Raw genomic sequence first — 16,126 nt, 5'->3', positions numbered from 1 at the left:
ATTCACCCTATAGTGACCATTTGAACTGGCCTCTCGCTCTGGTCAGAATTGGCGGGCAGTTTTGGCGGGCACAAGGCAGGGTTACATTGTTATGAGCCGATTTCCGGTAAGGGTGTGCCCAGCGGCTTGACTAGGGTGGGGCAGAACCTTAAGCAATAAGCAGGTCATGTGGGGGTCATACAGGAGGTGGCGGGTGTAGCACAAAATGGAGTTAGTCCTGCTCTGCTTGTCCAGGAGTAGGGGATTTTTGTTAAATTTCCTGGGTCCCACATTGTCATTTTTATTCTTAAGAATAAACCATCTAGATTGTGTAAAATGAACTGGAGAGGACAAAGTCTGAACAGCATCATCAGTTGAGAGACCGTTAAAATAACCATCTAGTGAGGTGATGGGAAGGACAATTACAAGAGATATTATGAGGAAAGGATCCACAGAAGCTGTGAATCTAGAATTTAGAGAAGAGTTCAGGATGATACCAAAGTTTAGGTGAAGAAGATGGTGTGTCTGAGGTGTCATCCAAATTTCTTTCAGGAGACAATAAGAATCTAAGATTAGGCAGCTTTCTTCCCAAAACCCTATAGACAACTTTCTTCCCCGAATAGCTATTTATGGTATTTGTGTTTGTCCCAAGAAGAGGGAAATGTCAGGCAGTTTGTCACCAGTTTTTTGGCATACTCTATAGGTCTTCTGTGTATTGAGTACTCTTAGGGCAATGCTCATGTTTCTTCTATATTATACATGGAACTCCATTTCCTTTGAAAAACTAGCTTTGCCACCGATGAGAATGTTCTCACATGCTGGTTACCCTTGTGCCTACATTTTGGTAACACACTGAGCAATAGTATACATTTTAGTTGGAAGAAATGTTGACCAAGTGTTTAAAAAAACCCTGATTATTAAATCTAACAAGGTGACTAAGTCTGTATTTTTTATGTTGTCTTTCATTTGTCTTTGTGACTTGCATATGCCTAGACTTGACAAGGAGACAGATTCTGGACTGTATCTATTTAAGATTGTCAAAGATAATGGGTGACAGAACAGCTTATCTGCCCACTGGTGGCAGAAATGCAGTACATTGTGTAGAGGACCTCACAGTCATTAGGATACCTTGATAGCAAGTGATAGACAAAGTGCTGCTGACTTGCTCTGAAAAGGATGCTTTCTAAGCTGTTAGAAGCCAATATCCACTCTCGGCAATGTGGTTAGAGTTTATTTACCTGAATTAATTTGCACTGATGGCTAATCATGGAAAGAAACCAGCACTGCCATGGTGTGAAAGAAAAGTTAGAGGAATATTCTTTTGTTTGTTAAATATTCTTATGATTGAGTTAATTTAAGATAATTAAGACACAGAGTACTAATTAGCAGTGAAATTTCCCTACCCTCCCCTTCCCCAACAAAGCAGGCTATAGACATTCTTCTGTTTGTTCAGCCAATATTTACTGAGCATTTTCTCTGTGCCAGGCTCTTTGCCAGGAAGGGGATACAATTTGGGGGGGGGGGGGGGGGAGAAAAGAAAAGGCCTATAGCCTTCAACATATGATTATAGATGATTATTTAGTTTTAGAAATATTGCTGTTGAATTGACAATTGTCAGCCTTTTCTTTTTTATTTGCTAATGTCATGTAGCTCTCACTTGGGGGGACACCATCCTCACCGGAGTAGCTGTGTGAACTTACACTGTGCTTTGAAAGATGGAGAAAGACCTAGAACTTGAAGGTCATTTACCAGTGTATCTGAGTTGGAGGCGTGCTCCCTGCTGTTGTTCTTATAGGCTGTCTTTTCTGCTTCTTTTAAAGTTCAGGCATTGCTTTTGAATAGTGGGGAGAAGGAACATATGGCCGCAATACACAAACATAGAATAGGCTTGCAGTTCACCCCCATTTTTTCTGTAGTTGGATTTAGAAAGCAGGTGGCTGACACTTAATTACAGAAGGAAAGTCTTTTAGAGCAATGGCAAAATTCCCTTCACACAAAAATTCTAAAGCTTAAGATCTAGCTGAAAATAAAACCTTGAAGGAAAATTCTGTCTGGGAAAGGCAATTGAGGTTATATTAAATCTTTATGATTTGCCTCCCCTAATCTAATTTGTTCGTGAAATTCGCCTCTCAGTCCACATGACTCCAGAACATATAAATAAGTTGTGAAACATCCATTCAATCATTTGAATGCCTTGCCTACCTGATAGCATGATTGTTGGAATATGAAAACATTTGTATTTTAATGTTATGTCCTGTAGATAAAATGTGAAAATGGAATCATGGAGGTAGAAGGGATTTATAATACTTTTTGTTTAACTCCCCCTTTTGTCAAAGGAAGGACTGAGGCCATTTGCACATTATCCCATAGCATGTTTTAACAACAATAAAGCTAGGACTCAGGAATTGTTTTTCTGATTCCAGTCCTTGTCTCTCTAAATTCTGTTGTCATTTATGATGGCTTGTTTTTTTCCAGGCTTTTATCCAGAAGCATGGGATCATATAGTCCAAGGCTTTAGGCCACACCCTACATTGTCTGGGACATTTAGTAAGATTTCACTAAGTGGGAAAAATATTTGCTCAAGGAAGAATAGATCAGAGAGTTCTATATCTATTATATATGTTTGACTATATACAGTTTCTTAGTTCAACTTGTCTCTACAAGGATGTAGTTTCATCCACTGTGAACATTCTTGCTTTATAGTTCTTCTGTGCTTTTGTTTTTCTTTTTCTTTTTTTTTTTTAAAGATTTTATTTACTTATTCATGAGAGACACACAAAGAGAGGCAGAGACATAGGGAGAGGGAGAAGCAGGCTCCCTGCAGGGAGCCTGATGCGGAACTCGATCCCGGACCCAGGATCACGCCCTGAGCTGAAGGCAGACACTCATCCACTGAGCTACCCAGATATCCACTATACTTTTGTTTTAAGGAGTACAATTAGAGGCAGCAACAGCAAGTCAAATACTCTTACCAAATATGTTACCTGACTATGAAGTGGGCTTTTTTTTGGAAGTGGAATTCTTTATGGATCGTTTAAAGTATGGTGATAACTAATGTTCAGAATGTTGACATGCCTTGGCACATGCTATTCCCTCTTTATCAAATATCTTTCCCATATTCTCTCCTTTTAAAACAATGCTAGCTGCCTATATATAATTTAATATTTAAATAAAATTGTTACAGACTTTCATCCCACATACGGAGAAACTTACCATCCTTCTCACTATCTCTGAGGATTCCTGAAGGGGTGTGGTGGCTTTCTCCTAGTCGTGGCTTCAGTTTTCTTCTGCTGCTAAATTTCTGATCCCTGATATGTGCTGTTCCTTTTCTGCACATGGCACCTCATGACATCACTTCATTCCTATATTCTCCTGAAGTATTGTAGATTTAAGATTTCTATGTAACAAATTATCTCTAACTTGGTGGCAATAAATGCTTAAAATTAATTAATTAATTTATTTCAGAGAGAGAGAGAGAGAGAGAGAGAGAGCATGCGCGAGAGAGTGTGCACACACAATCAGGAAGGGCAGAGGGAGAGAGAGAATTTCAAGCAGGCTCTATGGTGAGCACGGAGCCTGAGCCTGACATGGGGCTCGACCTCATGTCACTGAGATCATGACCTGAGCTGAAACCAAGAGTCAGACGCTTAAGTGACTGTGGACCTAGGCGCCCCAGTAAATGGTTATTATTTCTTCCCATTTCCATGCATTAAGAATTTGGAAGCAACTACCTTACCCTAAAGTGGTTCTGGCTCAAGGTCTCTCAAGAAGTTGCAGTCATGATGTCAGCTAAAGCTGACATCTGAAGGCTTGGCTGGGCCTGGAGGGTGCTTTCCAAGATGCCTCATTTATGAGGTGCTGGTAGTTTGGCAGGAGGCCTCAGCTTCGAATCCAGGGAATCCTCTTTTGTTGTGTAGAAAAGGAGAAGGGAGACAGCACATGTTCATTCAGCCTTCCTTTTTTCCTCAGCTGTCTAGATCATGCTCCAAGGAATTGACCTTTTCTGGTCTTTTTTGGTCACAAAAAGACCTAGAAACTAAATGGGAAAGCTTTGAACTTCTTAAGGGAGAAGACCCTATGAAAACATAAATTTTTATATTTTATGTGTGCACATCACATGCTTAACCCAAGTAGTTTAGTGATTAGACATGAAAGAAGGAAAAATAATAACTTTTATAAAGTTTAAGTTTTTATTTTAGAATTTTCATTCCTAGGTTTAATTTCCTAGAATATCTATAGCATCTGAGAAATTTTGGATGATGGGAAAAGAAAGAGCCCAAAAAGCAAAGTAGATAAAAAAAGAACTAAAGCTCAAGTTTTTGGGGAAAATTAGCAGTTTGATATAGTTTTAGTTTTAACGAGAGTGTGAGTAGTTTCTTTAAAAAAATGCAATAAATCTCAATCCTATAATAGTATGGATTCAGTAAAGATTGCTAATTTTAAATGTGTTTAGGTTCTCTTAAAGTTTTTTCCCTAAAAACACACTTACTTGAATTAACTCTTAACTTTTCTGCTCCTTAAATTTTGAAACATCAAAGATTTGCCTATAACTTTTATAGTTATTACAGAGAAAAGAAATAATTTAAGTGTTTTGAAGAGAAATAAAAAAAAAACTTTATTTTTTTACATGGGGCTGGAACTCACGGCCTCAAGATCAAGAGTTACCTGTTTCACCTACTGAGCCAGCCAGGTGTCCCTAGAGAGAAATTTTAATTGAAAATCATTTGTATACTTAAACCTCTTGAATATTACTGGTATTCAGTATTTTATGATAATATTTAATAATTTTAAACAGTACTTGAAACATTCTCTGATGTAATATAAGTAAATGTAAGTTTTACTTTCCATATCTTGAACATGTTATTTCTCCAGTTATTTGACTATATGGTAATAGAGGAATTTGGGGGAGAATATTGCAAATGTGACTTCAAGGGTAATTTTTTTAAATAGATATTTAAGAAACAATGAACTTAGTACTTGAACTATGTGTACCTTTTCTAGAGAGCTTCAGGTTAAATCAGCTGCAAAATTCAGCAGGGAAAAGTGAACTGGGTTATCCAAGTCTCAAAGGTACAAAGAAATAGAACAGCTGTCTCTTCCATACCATCTCTGAGCATGAAGTCAAGATTGTTTTACTTACGGTTTAATTTAAAGGGGCTTGTTTACAAAATACGTTTATTTGATAGCTTGATATGCTTTATTTTTCTGCAGGACTCAATTACTGGAATTGTCAACTCTGCTGATTTATGTGCACATTTCTCTTCCACTATGAGCAGACCAATTGTATTGCACATTTGTCTGGCATTCTGTAGCCTTGTACTTCTCAACTTTGCCACACAATGTGTGGCCTTCCCCAAAATGGAAAGAAGGGAGATAACACATGTTCATGTAGAAACGGGGCAGCCTGAGAGGATGAACACAGATGATCTAGAAAATAAGTCTATTACGTCAAAGTGCACTCCCCAATTGATGGTCTCTGAAGAACCAGTGATGGTGTTAGCAGGACCATCAGCAACATCATTAAATAAAGTATTTCCTACTAACAAAGAAGCTCGTCCCATAGGAGCTGGGCTCATGCAGCCTAATAGCCCTGGCATTTACACTGCTACTGAGACAGCAGTCCCTGCAAGGTTTGGTTCCAGCCAGCCAGAGAGGGTGTCTCCTGAAAGCCGACTTTCCAAGGCCATGCTAACCAGTCCCATTACTGCAACTGCTCATCTGCATATCGATAAGAAGGAGGGACACTTCAGTAGTACCATCATTCAGCGCATTGGAGAGGGGACCACAGAAGCAACACAGGGTTTTCTGAAGTATGTGGATGATCAGTTGTTTGCAACTGAAAGTCAGGACGGAGTTAGTCTGGGATATTTACCTTCATCTGCTGTGGATACTAAAGAAATGCTAACTGCTAATCCAAGGACTGAGAAATCTGAAGCAGGCACAGAACATGGGGCAGCTTTTTTTCTTGGTGCTGAGCCCATAGCAGGCACGGAGCCTGGGAGCCCCACGCCTGATAGGGAGAAACCTTCGCAGATGACAGCTGATCATACCCAGACTACTGCCACCAAGTACTGGCTCACAACCTCCGAGTACACCCTGAGTGTTGAGCCAGAAACTGACAGGCTGCTGGGAGCCACAGGAGTCACAGTGAGTGTCAGCACAGCTGTTCCAGCTGCCTCTGACCTAAGTGATGAGTGGGATGATACCAAATTAGAGAGTGTAAGCCAGATAAAGACCCCCACACTTGGAGACAACATAGAGACTCAGGTGGGAATGGAAATGTCTCAGACAGCCCAAGAGATCGATAATGGCCCTATGGAAGGTATGGAAGAGGGCAAACCTGTGACAGAGGCTGCAGATGTGGCTCTGGGGCTGTCAGAAGGGGAAGCACACTTGGGGACAGCCCTATTAATGGCGCATGGGGAGGAGCGATCATCTGCCGTCACCGATCAGAATTCCTTTATTCCCACAAGTCCTATGGAAGATAGGAAAGTCTCTGTTGTGAGCCTCTTCCAAGATACTGCAGATTTCATGGAGTCTACTAAGGAAAATGATCCCATGTTTTTCTTAGAGACCACTGTTCCCATCTCAGAATATGAATCTGAGGCGCATCAACCATTGGGAAGTACATTGAAAGGTAAAAGAAAGAAAGAAAAACACAAACTTTGTTTAATTTGGAATGTTTCAATCTAATTTTATTGTTTTTTTTAAAATTGAGATATAACTGACATCTAATATTGTATTAGTTTTAGGTCTTATTTTATGTTTTTTTTAAAGCAATAATTTAGAAGTAAGTTATCTAAGTTTTAATGAAAAGCAAGAGTAAACAAAAAAAATATATTTTATATAAAATGACACTCAAATATAATCTCTGCATACAGGTCATAGTATTCAACCGGAAAAGTTTGTCCCTACCCCCATCATTTGGCAATTTTGGAGACATTTTTCCTTGTGATAACAAAGGGGTGCCATTGACATCTAGTAGGTAGGAGCCAGAGAGGCTGCTGAACATCCTAAAATCCCCATCCACAAAGACTTTTATGAGCCAAAAGGTCAATAGTACTGAGAAACTCTGATATAGGCTGATAATTTTCAAATATGTTATTATGAAAATGTATGCCCCTCAGGAAAATGTTAAAGAATGAGCTGTATATTTAAATGATATAGTAAACAGTATAGAATACCTATTTACACATTGTTGCAAAAGATACTTATATTCCTGGTATTTCTTACCAGAAAGCTTTAAATAAATATCTGTCTTATAGCATTAACCATAGGAGTTCTTTGACTTTGTTTTCCTAAAAAGAAATTTATCTAGAAAAAAAGACAAAACAAAACAAACAAATACTGATAAATCCTCTCTGTCTGCTTGATTCTGCACTACTTCTTCTTGGCCTTTATATCTGTGAATGTTGTGAGCTGATGAGTCTTACATTTGTTGCTGATGGATAATGTTTTTCTTTTATTATGTGTATTTAGTCAGATAACAGCATGAGGGAAGGATAGACTTAGTATAATGTGCATCTGCTCCCTCCAAATTGTTTTGGAAGATGTATATCTTGTTGCTTCAACTAAGTAGCCTAATTAATGAAAATACCAAATTAGTAATGTGTTTTATAAAATGTTAAAATTGAATTAAAATTATAAGATTAAATTTTACATGTCCAATTCATTTTTTAGAGACTGAAAGACCTAGTATACTGTAAGTTTTCATAGAAGCTTAAGAAATTGTTTTGTATGTTGGTTTTTTAAATTCCATTAAGAGAGTTGGATCTCCATGACCATGAAGATATTGGATAATGACTGAACAATTTACTTCAACTTTCCATAATACTTTAAGATATTCCTGGAGGATTAAGTAATATAGCTCTAGATTATTCATTGCATAATTGAATCTGTGATTCTTATGTATTAGAATTACATTAGCTTGTATTAATACAGACTAAAAAGTAAAATGATTTTGGTGATTATTATTTATTATTTTTAAAGATTTTATTTTATTTTTATTTATTCATGAGAGACGCAGAGAGAGAGGCAGAGACATAGGCAGAGGGAGAAGAGAAGCAGGCTCCCTAAAGGGATCCTGATGAGGAACTGGATCCCAGAACCCCTGGGATCAAGCCCTGAGCTGAAGGCAGACGCTCAACCGCTAAGCCACCAAGGTGTCTCTGATTATTATTTTGATTACTGAATATGCTCCTTACTTAGTCATAATTGCCTCACTTAACTATAGTCTCTCTCTTTTTTAAGTTTATTTATTTATATTTTTAGTAATCTCTACACCCAGTGTGGGGCTTGAACTCACGAACACTGAGATCAAGAGTCACATGCTCTTCTGACTGAGCCAGCCAGGCACCCCTTCACTACAGTCTCTTAATAGGCAACTTCTTTTTATTCCCAGCACATCACACAGTATATGGTACCTAGTAGGTGCTCAATAAATATGAAGTCAGTGGATGAGTAAGTGAACACAGAGAACCATTCAGACTGAAATTATCCAGTTTGACTGCCTGCGTTGTTCAAATTATTATTATTATTTTTTAAGATTTTATTTATTTATTCATGAGAGACACAGAAGGAGAGGCAGAGACATAGGCAGAGGGAGAAGCAAGCTCCTTGGGGGGAGTCCAGTGGGGTACTTGATCCCGGGATTCTGGGACCATGCCCTGAGCGGAAGGCAGATGCTCAACCACTGAGCCACCCAGGCATCCCAATCAGAAAGTTTCTAAATGTTCTTTTTTTTTTTTTGTAAGGATTTTATTTATTTATTCATGAGCGACAGAGAGAGAGAGGGAGAGAGAGAGAGAGAGGCAGAGACACAGGCAGAGGGAGAGCAGACTCCATGCACGGAGCCTGATGGGGGACTGGATCCCGGGTCTCCAGGATCAGGCCCTGGGCTGAAGGCAGTGCTAAACCGCTGAGCCACCCGGGCTGCCCTCTAACTGTTCTTTGTAGAGAGAGGAACTGTTAAATAATTCCTTTCACTTTAACTTTTTTTTTAAATTTTATTTATTTATTTATCATAGTCACAGAGAGAGAGAGAGAGAGAGAGAGAGAGGCAGAGACATAGACGGAGGGAGAAGCAGGCTCCATGCACCGGGAGCCCGACGTGGGATTCGATCCCGGGTCTCCAGGATCACGCCCCCGGCCAAAGGCAGGTGCTAAACCGCTGCTCCACCCAGGGATCCCCTCACTTTAACTTTTTTTGTTGTTGTTCAAGCTAAAAAGAATATGAAAAACTCAGCCTGGGTGGCTCAGTGGTTAAGTGCCACCTTCAACCCAGGGCCTGATCCTGGAGACCTGGGATCAAGTCAGGCTTGATGCTCCCTGCATGGAGTCTGCTCTCCCTCTGCCTGTGTCTCTGTCTCTGTCTCTGTCTCTCTTTCTCTCTCTCATGAATAAATAAATAAAATCTTAAAAAAAGAAAAGAAAAGAAAAGAAAAACTCAGATTATTGACACAGTCGTCAGAGAATAGCCAAAAAGCTTTCTATCCATTTTCTGGTGATTATGTCTTTTTCAGAAGTAAACACTCAAATGCCAATCATTTAAGGACCCAGAGACTACTTATGACATTATCTTCTTCGGGATATGCAATGATTTCTTGGTGTTTTGTTTATTATGAACGGATGAGCAACCTGAGATTATTATCAGTTCTCTGGTTCAATTTATTCTTACACAGGTTCAAATGAAGATCGGATTTTAAAAGTAATCTATAATAATTATCATATTATTTTTTCTCTGTAGGAAGTAGGAGAATAAGAGATGTGGAGAAATTTTGAATGATATTTTTAAAATGTCCATCACTGTTTCTAGATCTTACTCTTTTTTTCTCTGACAGCAGTCACCATTCAAAGCACCATGCCATTTTGATAGTCCTTCCTATTTCATGAAACTATGACCTTAGCCTGCACATTTTTATTTTTATATGTTTCAAAAGTGTTCATTATGTTTTCAAAAATGAGGGCAACATGGAGATTGCATACTGCTTAAAAATATAAAACAATATATTATCTTTGTATGGCAAGCAGAGCTTTGTTCTAGGTGCTGGATACTAAAAGGGCAATGAAAATCCTGGCTCTTGAGAGATTTACCGTCAGGGTTATTGGAGAAAGAAAAAAAGCTTAATGTCACATAGAGCAAATATGAAGCATATATAAGAACTTACTCTAACTTATATTGTCTTACAACCTAGTTTATCAATCCATCAGATATAGGAATCTCTTCAATTCAGATGAAAAAATAGTCCAAATGGAATGGAGACCAAACGAAGGAACCACTTAGACTGAAAAAATGTACAAACGTTATTTTAAAGCAAATAAATTGTTTTCAAGGAAAAGTATTTTAAGTAATAGGAAATACCATGATGTCATTAATAAAAACTGAGAAAATCTTTTCAGCTATCCCTAGAATGTTATTTTTCATAGTATAACTTACTGGACTTGCTAAGACACTATGTATCTAGAATTAGTATTAAAAAAAAGAAGGATGATAGGGTCTTCTAAAACTTAAGTTTTATTTTTTATTTTTATTTTTTAAAGATTTTATTTATGATAGACACACACAGAGAGAGAGTCAGAGACACAGGAGGAGGGAGAAGCAGGCTCCATGCCGGGAGCCTGACACGGGACTCGATCCCGGGACTCCAGGATCACGCCCTGGGCCAAAGGCAGGCGCCAAATCGCTGAGCCACCCAGGGATCCTCTAAAATTTTTTTTTTTAAATTTTTATTTATGATAGGCACACAGTGAGAGAGAGAGAGAGAGAGGCAGAGACACAGGCAGAGGGAGAAGCAGGCTCCATGCACCGGGAACCCGACGTGGGACTCGATCCCAGGTGTCCAGGATCGCGCCCTGGGCCAAAGGCAGGCGCCAAACCGCTGCGCCACCCAGGGATCCCCAAGGGATCCTCTAAAACTTAAGTTTTAATAGTGGCTCAGTATTGGAAATTTCCAGCATCACCCTTGCTTAGGAAAGGAGCTAGTATTGACCCTCTTAAATAGTATTTAATAATGTATTTGGGGGGATTGTAATGTTGGAAAGAAAGTGGACCCAATTGAGGTCTGTTTCATTCTCTTTTATGATTTAAAAGCAAATGCAGGGACGTCTGAGTGGCTCCACGGTTGAACATCTGCCTTTGGTCATGATCCTGGAGTCCCGGGATCGAGTCCCACATCGGGATCCCTACACGGAGCCTGTTTCTCCCTCTGCCTGTGTCTGTGCCTCTCTGTGTCTCTCATAAATAAATAAATAAAATCTTTATTTTTTAAAAAATTTTTATTTATTTATGATAGTCACACACACACAGAGAGAGAGAGAGGCAGAGACACAGGCAGAGGGAGAAGCAGGCTCCATGCACCGGGAGCCCGATGTGGGATTCGATCCCGGGTCTCCAGGATCGCGCCCTGGGCCAAAGGCAGGCGCCAAACCGCTGCGCCACTCAGGGATCCCAATAAAATCTTTAAAAAAATAAAAGCAAATACAAATCTTCTACAGAGGCCACTTCAAGTTATTTCTTGGGCAACAACAGGTTTTCCTTCTTTCTCAGGGCTCAAAAATATTCCACTGTGTATGTGTGTGTATCTCACATCTTCTTTAACCGTTCATCCATTGTTACTGACAGCATAGTTAGCACAGTGGTTAAGAGCACTATGTAGCTTCTCTAAACATAATTTGTCTGTAAAATGGGATAATAATAGCTGATATTTATTGAATACTTATACAAGTACTGGGGTATGTGCTAAGTGTTTTACATGTGTTATCTATTTTATTTATTTAATTATTTGAGAGAGAGAAAGAGAGAGTGAGTGCACACGTGCGAGCTGGGATAGAGGAGCAGAGAGAGAGGGGGACAGAATCTCGAGCAGACTCCGAGCTGATCACAGAGCCGGAGGAGTGGCTCTGTATCAGGACCTTGAGATCATGACCTGAACTAAAACAAAGGGTCTGTCACCCAACCCGCCGAGCCACACAGGTGTCCTTTTTTTTTTTTTTTAAATTTTTATTTATTTATGATAGTCACACACAGAGAGAGAGAGAGAGAGAGAGAGAGAGAGAGAGGCAGAGACACAGGCAGAGGGAGAAGCAGGCTCCATGCACCGGGAGCCTGACGTGGGATTGGATCCCGGGTCCCCAGGATCACGCCCTGGGCCGAAGGCAGGCGCCAAACCACTGCGCTACCCAGGGATCCCCACACAGGTGTCCTTTACATGTGTTATCTCTTTATAACAGGTCTATGATGTAGATACTACTATTTTTTTAAACAGATTTATCTATTGATTTTAGAAAGCAAGAGAGAGAACAAGTGGGTAGAGGGGCAGAGGGAGAGGGAGAGAACCCTCAAGCAGAATCCCTGCCAATTCCCAGGACCCTAGGATCATGACCTGAACCAAAATCAAGAGTCAAATGCTCAGCTGAGCACCACCCAAGTGCTAGAGCCTGCATTTTTGACTGCTATGATATATGGCTTCCATGGAATGATATTAGTACCTACCTCCCCTTAGTACATTTAGAAGATAAAATAACACCATATACACAGCAGTGTGTGTGTATATAGCATATAATAGAAATATATGTGTTAAAGCATATAATAGAAACTCAATAAACATTAGTTATTGTAATAATTATTCCTTTATTGAAAATAGTAACTTTCCTCTTCAGAAATGCAAATGTGAAAATTTATATATATATAAATGCTGAGAAAATTTAAATATAATTTAGAACTGTATAATTTATTTCTTAACAAACTGGTTATGTTGATATTCACAAAAAGGAGCTCAATTGTTGATCTTCCTATTTTGTTTTGGATTTTATTTTATGCTTTATATATTAACTCCTTTATCTCTGTCTTAGATTGATTCATTGCTCCTGAAAGCAGCAACACTGAAAACATTTATTTGCTGACATTTTGTATCTGGGCGATCCATTTGCCTTCCCATACCCTGAAATAGCTATCTACTTTTTTTTTTTCAAATTATTAATTATAGAGTGACATTTTAAGGTATAGGGAATTTGTCTATTTTAAAATATTGTATCCCCCCCTTTTAAGACATCATCACTCAAGAGATGACAACAGCTGTTCAAGAACCAGAAGCCACTTTATCATTGGCGACACAAGAGCAGCAGGTTTCTACCCTTGAGGTTGCTGGAGAAAATGGTAACACTGAGGAAGGAAAAGATTCCCCCTTCACCACATCTGGTGTTCCTGCTGTTACTCAGCTGTCCAGGAGATGGGAGCCTCTGTCCACGACAGTTTCAACTACAGCTGTGCCTCTGTCTTTCGAAGTTACTTCTGCTCTGGAAGGTTTGTAAGCAGGGGAATCTTGGACTCAGAATTTTAGGGGGAGATTTTTCTGAGTAATAAGGAATGGAGTAAGTGTGGCACTTAGCTCTATCCCTAGGGTTTCCACACAGATCTCATCTGGAGAGTGAATAGAAAAGATGGGTGAACTCTCTTGTAGAGATGTGGCAAAGCCTAATAGGATGAGGGGTTAGTTCCTAAGTAGAATTTCCTGGTGGCTCACCACTGGGGCCTGTGAAGGCCAGACCTCCTGAGAACTCTCCTTGTCTGACAGCTCTGGCTGCTAGAAGCCAGAGGGTGAAGTGAAAACAGTGAGGACCTCAATTGCAATCCCAGCTTTGGCCCTCACATGTATTGTGGCCTCAAACAGGTCTCTTAAATGACTCCAAGCTTGGTTTGTGCATCTTTAAATAATGCCCAGCCTATCTTACAAGTTATTTTAAGGATTCAAAATAATGTATACAGAGTGCTGTCTGTATAGGAGGCCCACAAATGCTCTGATATCTTAAGGATAGCAAAGTTTTCATATCTTGGTGATCATAAGCATCATCTGGAAATTATAAAAATTATTATTATTTAATTATTATTTTTGGACCTCATGTCTCTGTCTCATTATTGGTCTAAGTAAAGCCTACTTTTATTTATTAACTGAGTTATTTTTAAAAAGTAATAGATATCTCCTAATCCTGACCCTCCAAAACAAAAACTCTAGGGCCTGGTCAGTAACCTACACATAACCCCATCACCCTTCCCACCTCATCCTCTTCCTCTGACTGTTAACTGTCATTCTGAATCTTGTGTTCCTCATTTCCTTGGTTTCCTTTTATTTTAGTTTTGTTGTGTCTGCATTTATGCTTAAAATTACGCATTAAAAATTTTTAGTAGTTTTTAACTTTATCAAAACAGTATCATTCTGCAGATAGCCCTTGTGGTACTTAATTGGTTTACTCAATAGTCTATGGCTGAGATTCACTTACTGCAGTTCTTTTGTTTTGACTATTTATAATATTCCACTCTGAGATTAGATCACAATTTATTCATCTAATCTTCATCCAGTCTCTCCTAGCAATTTGCATTTGGGTCATTTCCAGGTTTGGCTATTTTTTTTTAAGATTTATTTATTTATTTGTTTATTTGAGAGAGAGAGAGAGAGAGAGAGAAAGAGCACACGGAGAGAGAGGGAGGGGGAGGAGCAAGGAGCCCAATGTGGGGCTTGATCATAGGACCCTGAGATCATGACCTGATCCGAAGGCAGATGCTTAACCAACTGAGCCACCCAGGTTCCCCAGATTTGGCTATTGTGAACATTGATTGCCTCCATGCATATTCTCATACATAGTCCCCGTTATACACGTCCAGGGGTTTCTTTTGGTTAAATACCTAGAGCTGGGCTCTAGATATGAATGTTTGACTTTAGGGGGCAATGCCTAACTATCTTCTAAAATAGTTGCACCAACTTATACTCCTAACATAGCAATGTGTGTGAGAGTCTGGATCCATGTCTTAGGAACTTTAAAAAATAGTTTTTCAGGCTTCACCACCAAGGAAATCCTGATTCAGTAAGTTGGGATGTGTGGAAAGCATGAAAATTGACTTCTAAAAAATTACTTTGGAGATTCTGATGATCTACCAGATATGCCAAATAATACTATGCTAGAACTTTTTATATTTGGGAAAACCTGGGCTAAATTGGCTGCTTTGAAATTGAGCATATTCTAGACACTGATACCCTTAATCTATGACTTGATTTTTAAAAGTAGTCTTTGACATGTATTTTAATACTTGTTAAATTTTCTACCTTTGGCAGTAAATTATATAAAATCTTGCAAAATCTGTAATATTATCAATAGAATACATGGGAAATCAATTTGAGACAATACATTTTCCTGGACAGTAGAATGTTTACCTTGCGTAGCTGGATTGATGCACACTGGGAAGGGGAAGCTTGTCTAAGTGCCAGACTTAGATACTACTAATACTACTACTTATACAGTAGTATATAAGATACTGGTTTCATTACGCATTTCTTTCTTAAAAAGCAAAAAGACATGTATACGGTTCTCCTAATGATCATCTTTGGATCAAGTCCCATCTCTTGTGTTTGACAGATCTAATGGACACTGTCACAGGGCCAAATGAGGAATTGTTCACACCAGTTTGGGGCTCTCCAGTGACTCCTCCTGGAATAATGGAGGAAGCACCCAGCCTTTTCCCAGCGCTTCCTGATTCTGAGGCGTCCTCGGAGAGAAGAACCGCTGTCCCATCCATTAGCCAAGTTAATACAGCTGCCTCATTTGGCCTGGACCAACTTGAATCTGAAGGTACCAATGATTTGAAGGGGGTCTTTTCTAGAACCAATGGAGTGAGTCACTGAGCAAATGTTGTTTTTGAGAAAAGATTAAGGAGAAATGTGATTTCCATCCACAGTATAAATCAGAGGTCAGTAAACTGTGGCCTGGCTAAAGCTGGCCTGCTATCTATTTTTGTATGATCTCAAGTTAAAAAAAATGATCTTTAGGGGCAGCCTGGGTGGCTCAGCAGTTTAGCACCACCTTCAGCCCGGGGCCTAATCCTGGAGACCTGGGATCGAGTCCCACATCGGGCTCCCTGCATGGAGCCTGCTTCTCCTTCTGTCTGTGTCTCTGCCTCTCTCTCTCTCTCTCTCTGTGTCTCTTATGAATAAATAAAATCTTTAAAAAAAAGGATCTTTACATTTTTAAATGATTGAAAAAATTAAAGGAAGAATAATATTTTGTGACATGTAGAAGTTAAATAAAATTCAAATTTCAGTGTTCCTAAATAAAGCTGTATTGGAACCCAGCTGCACTTGCTCATTTACATCTTATCTGT

General features: G+C 39.2%; 1 protein-coding gene across 3 annotated transcripts in view; it reads left to right on the top strand.

The window, feature by feature from the left end:
- The window catches only part of ARMH4 (armadillo like helical domain containing 4), a 159,014-nt gene that overhangs the window by 38,842 nt on the left and 104,046 nt on the right, over positions 1–16,126 (top strand). For all 3 annotated transcript variants that reach the window (XM_026000616.2, XM_072761649.1, XM_072761650.1), the window contains 3 exons: positions 5,191–6,616; positions 13,025–13,279; positions 15,385–15,597. In XM_026000616.2, the coding sequence (XP_025856401.1) occupies positions 5,248–6,616; positions 13,025–13,279; positions 15,385–15,597 (1,837 nt within the window). In that variant the 5' untranslated portion in view covers positions 5,191–5,247. The remainder of the gene's footprint in view (positions 1–5,190; positions 6,617–13,024; positions 13,280–15,384; positions 15,598–16,126) is intronic.

Source organism: Vulpes vulpes, chromosome 6 (assembly GCF_048418805.1).
Source record: "Vulpes vulpes isolate BD-2025 chromosome 6, VulVul3, whole genome shotgun sequence".
Lineage (NCBI taxonomy): Eukaryota > Metazoa > Chordata > Mammalia > Carnivora > Canidae > Vulpes > Vulpes vulpes.
The sequence above is the reverse complement of the archived record's forward strand: the minus strand, read 5'-3'. Positions and strand labels throughout refer to the sequence as shown.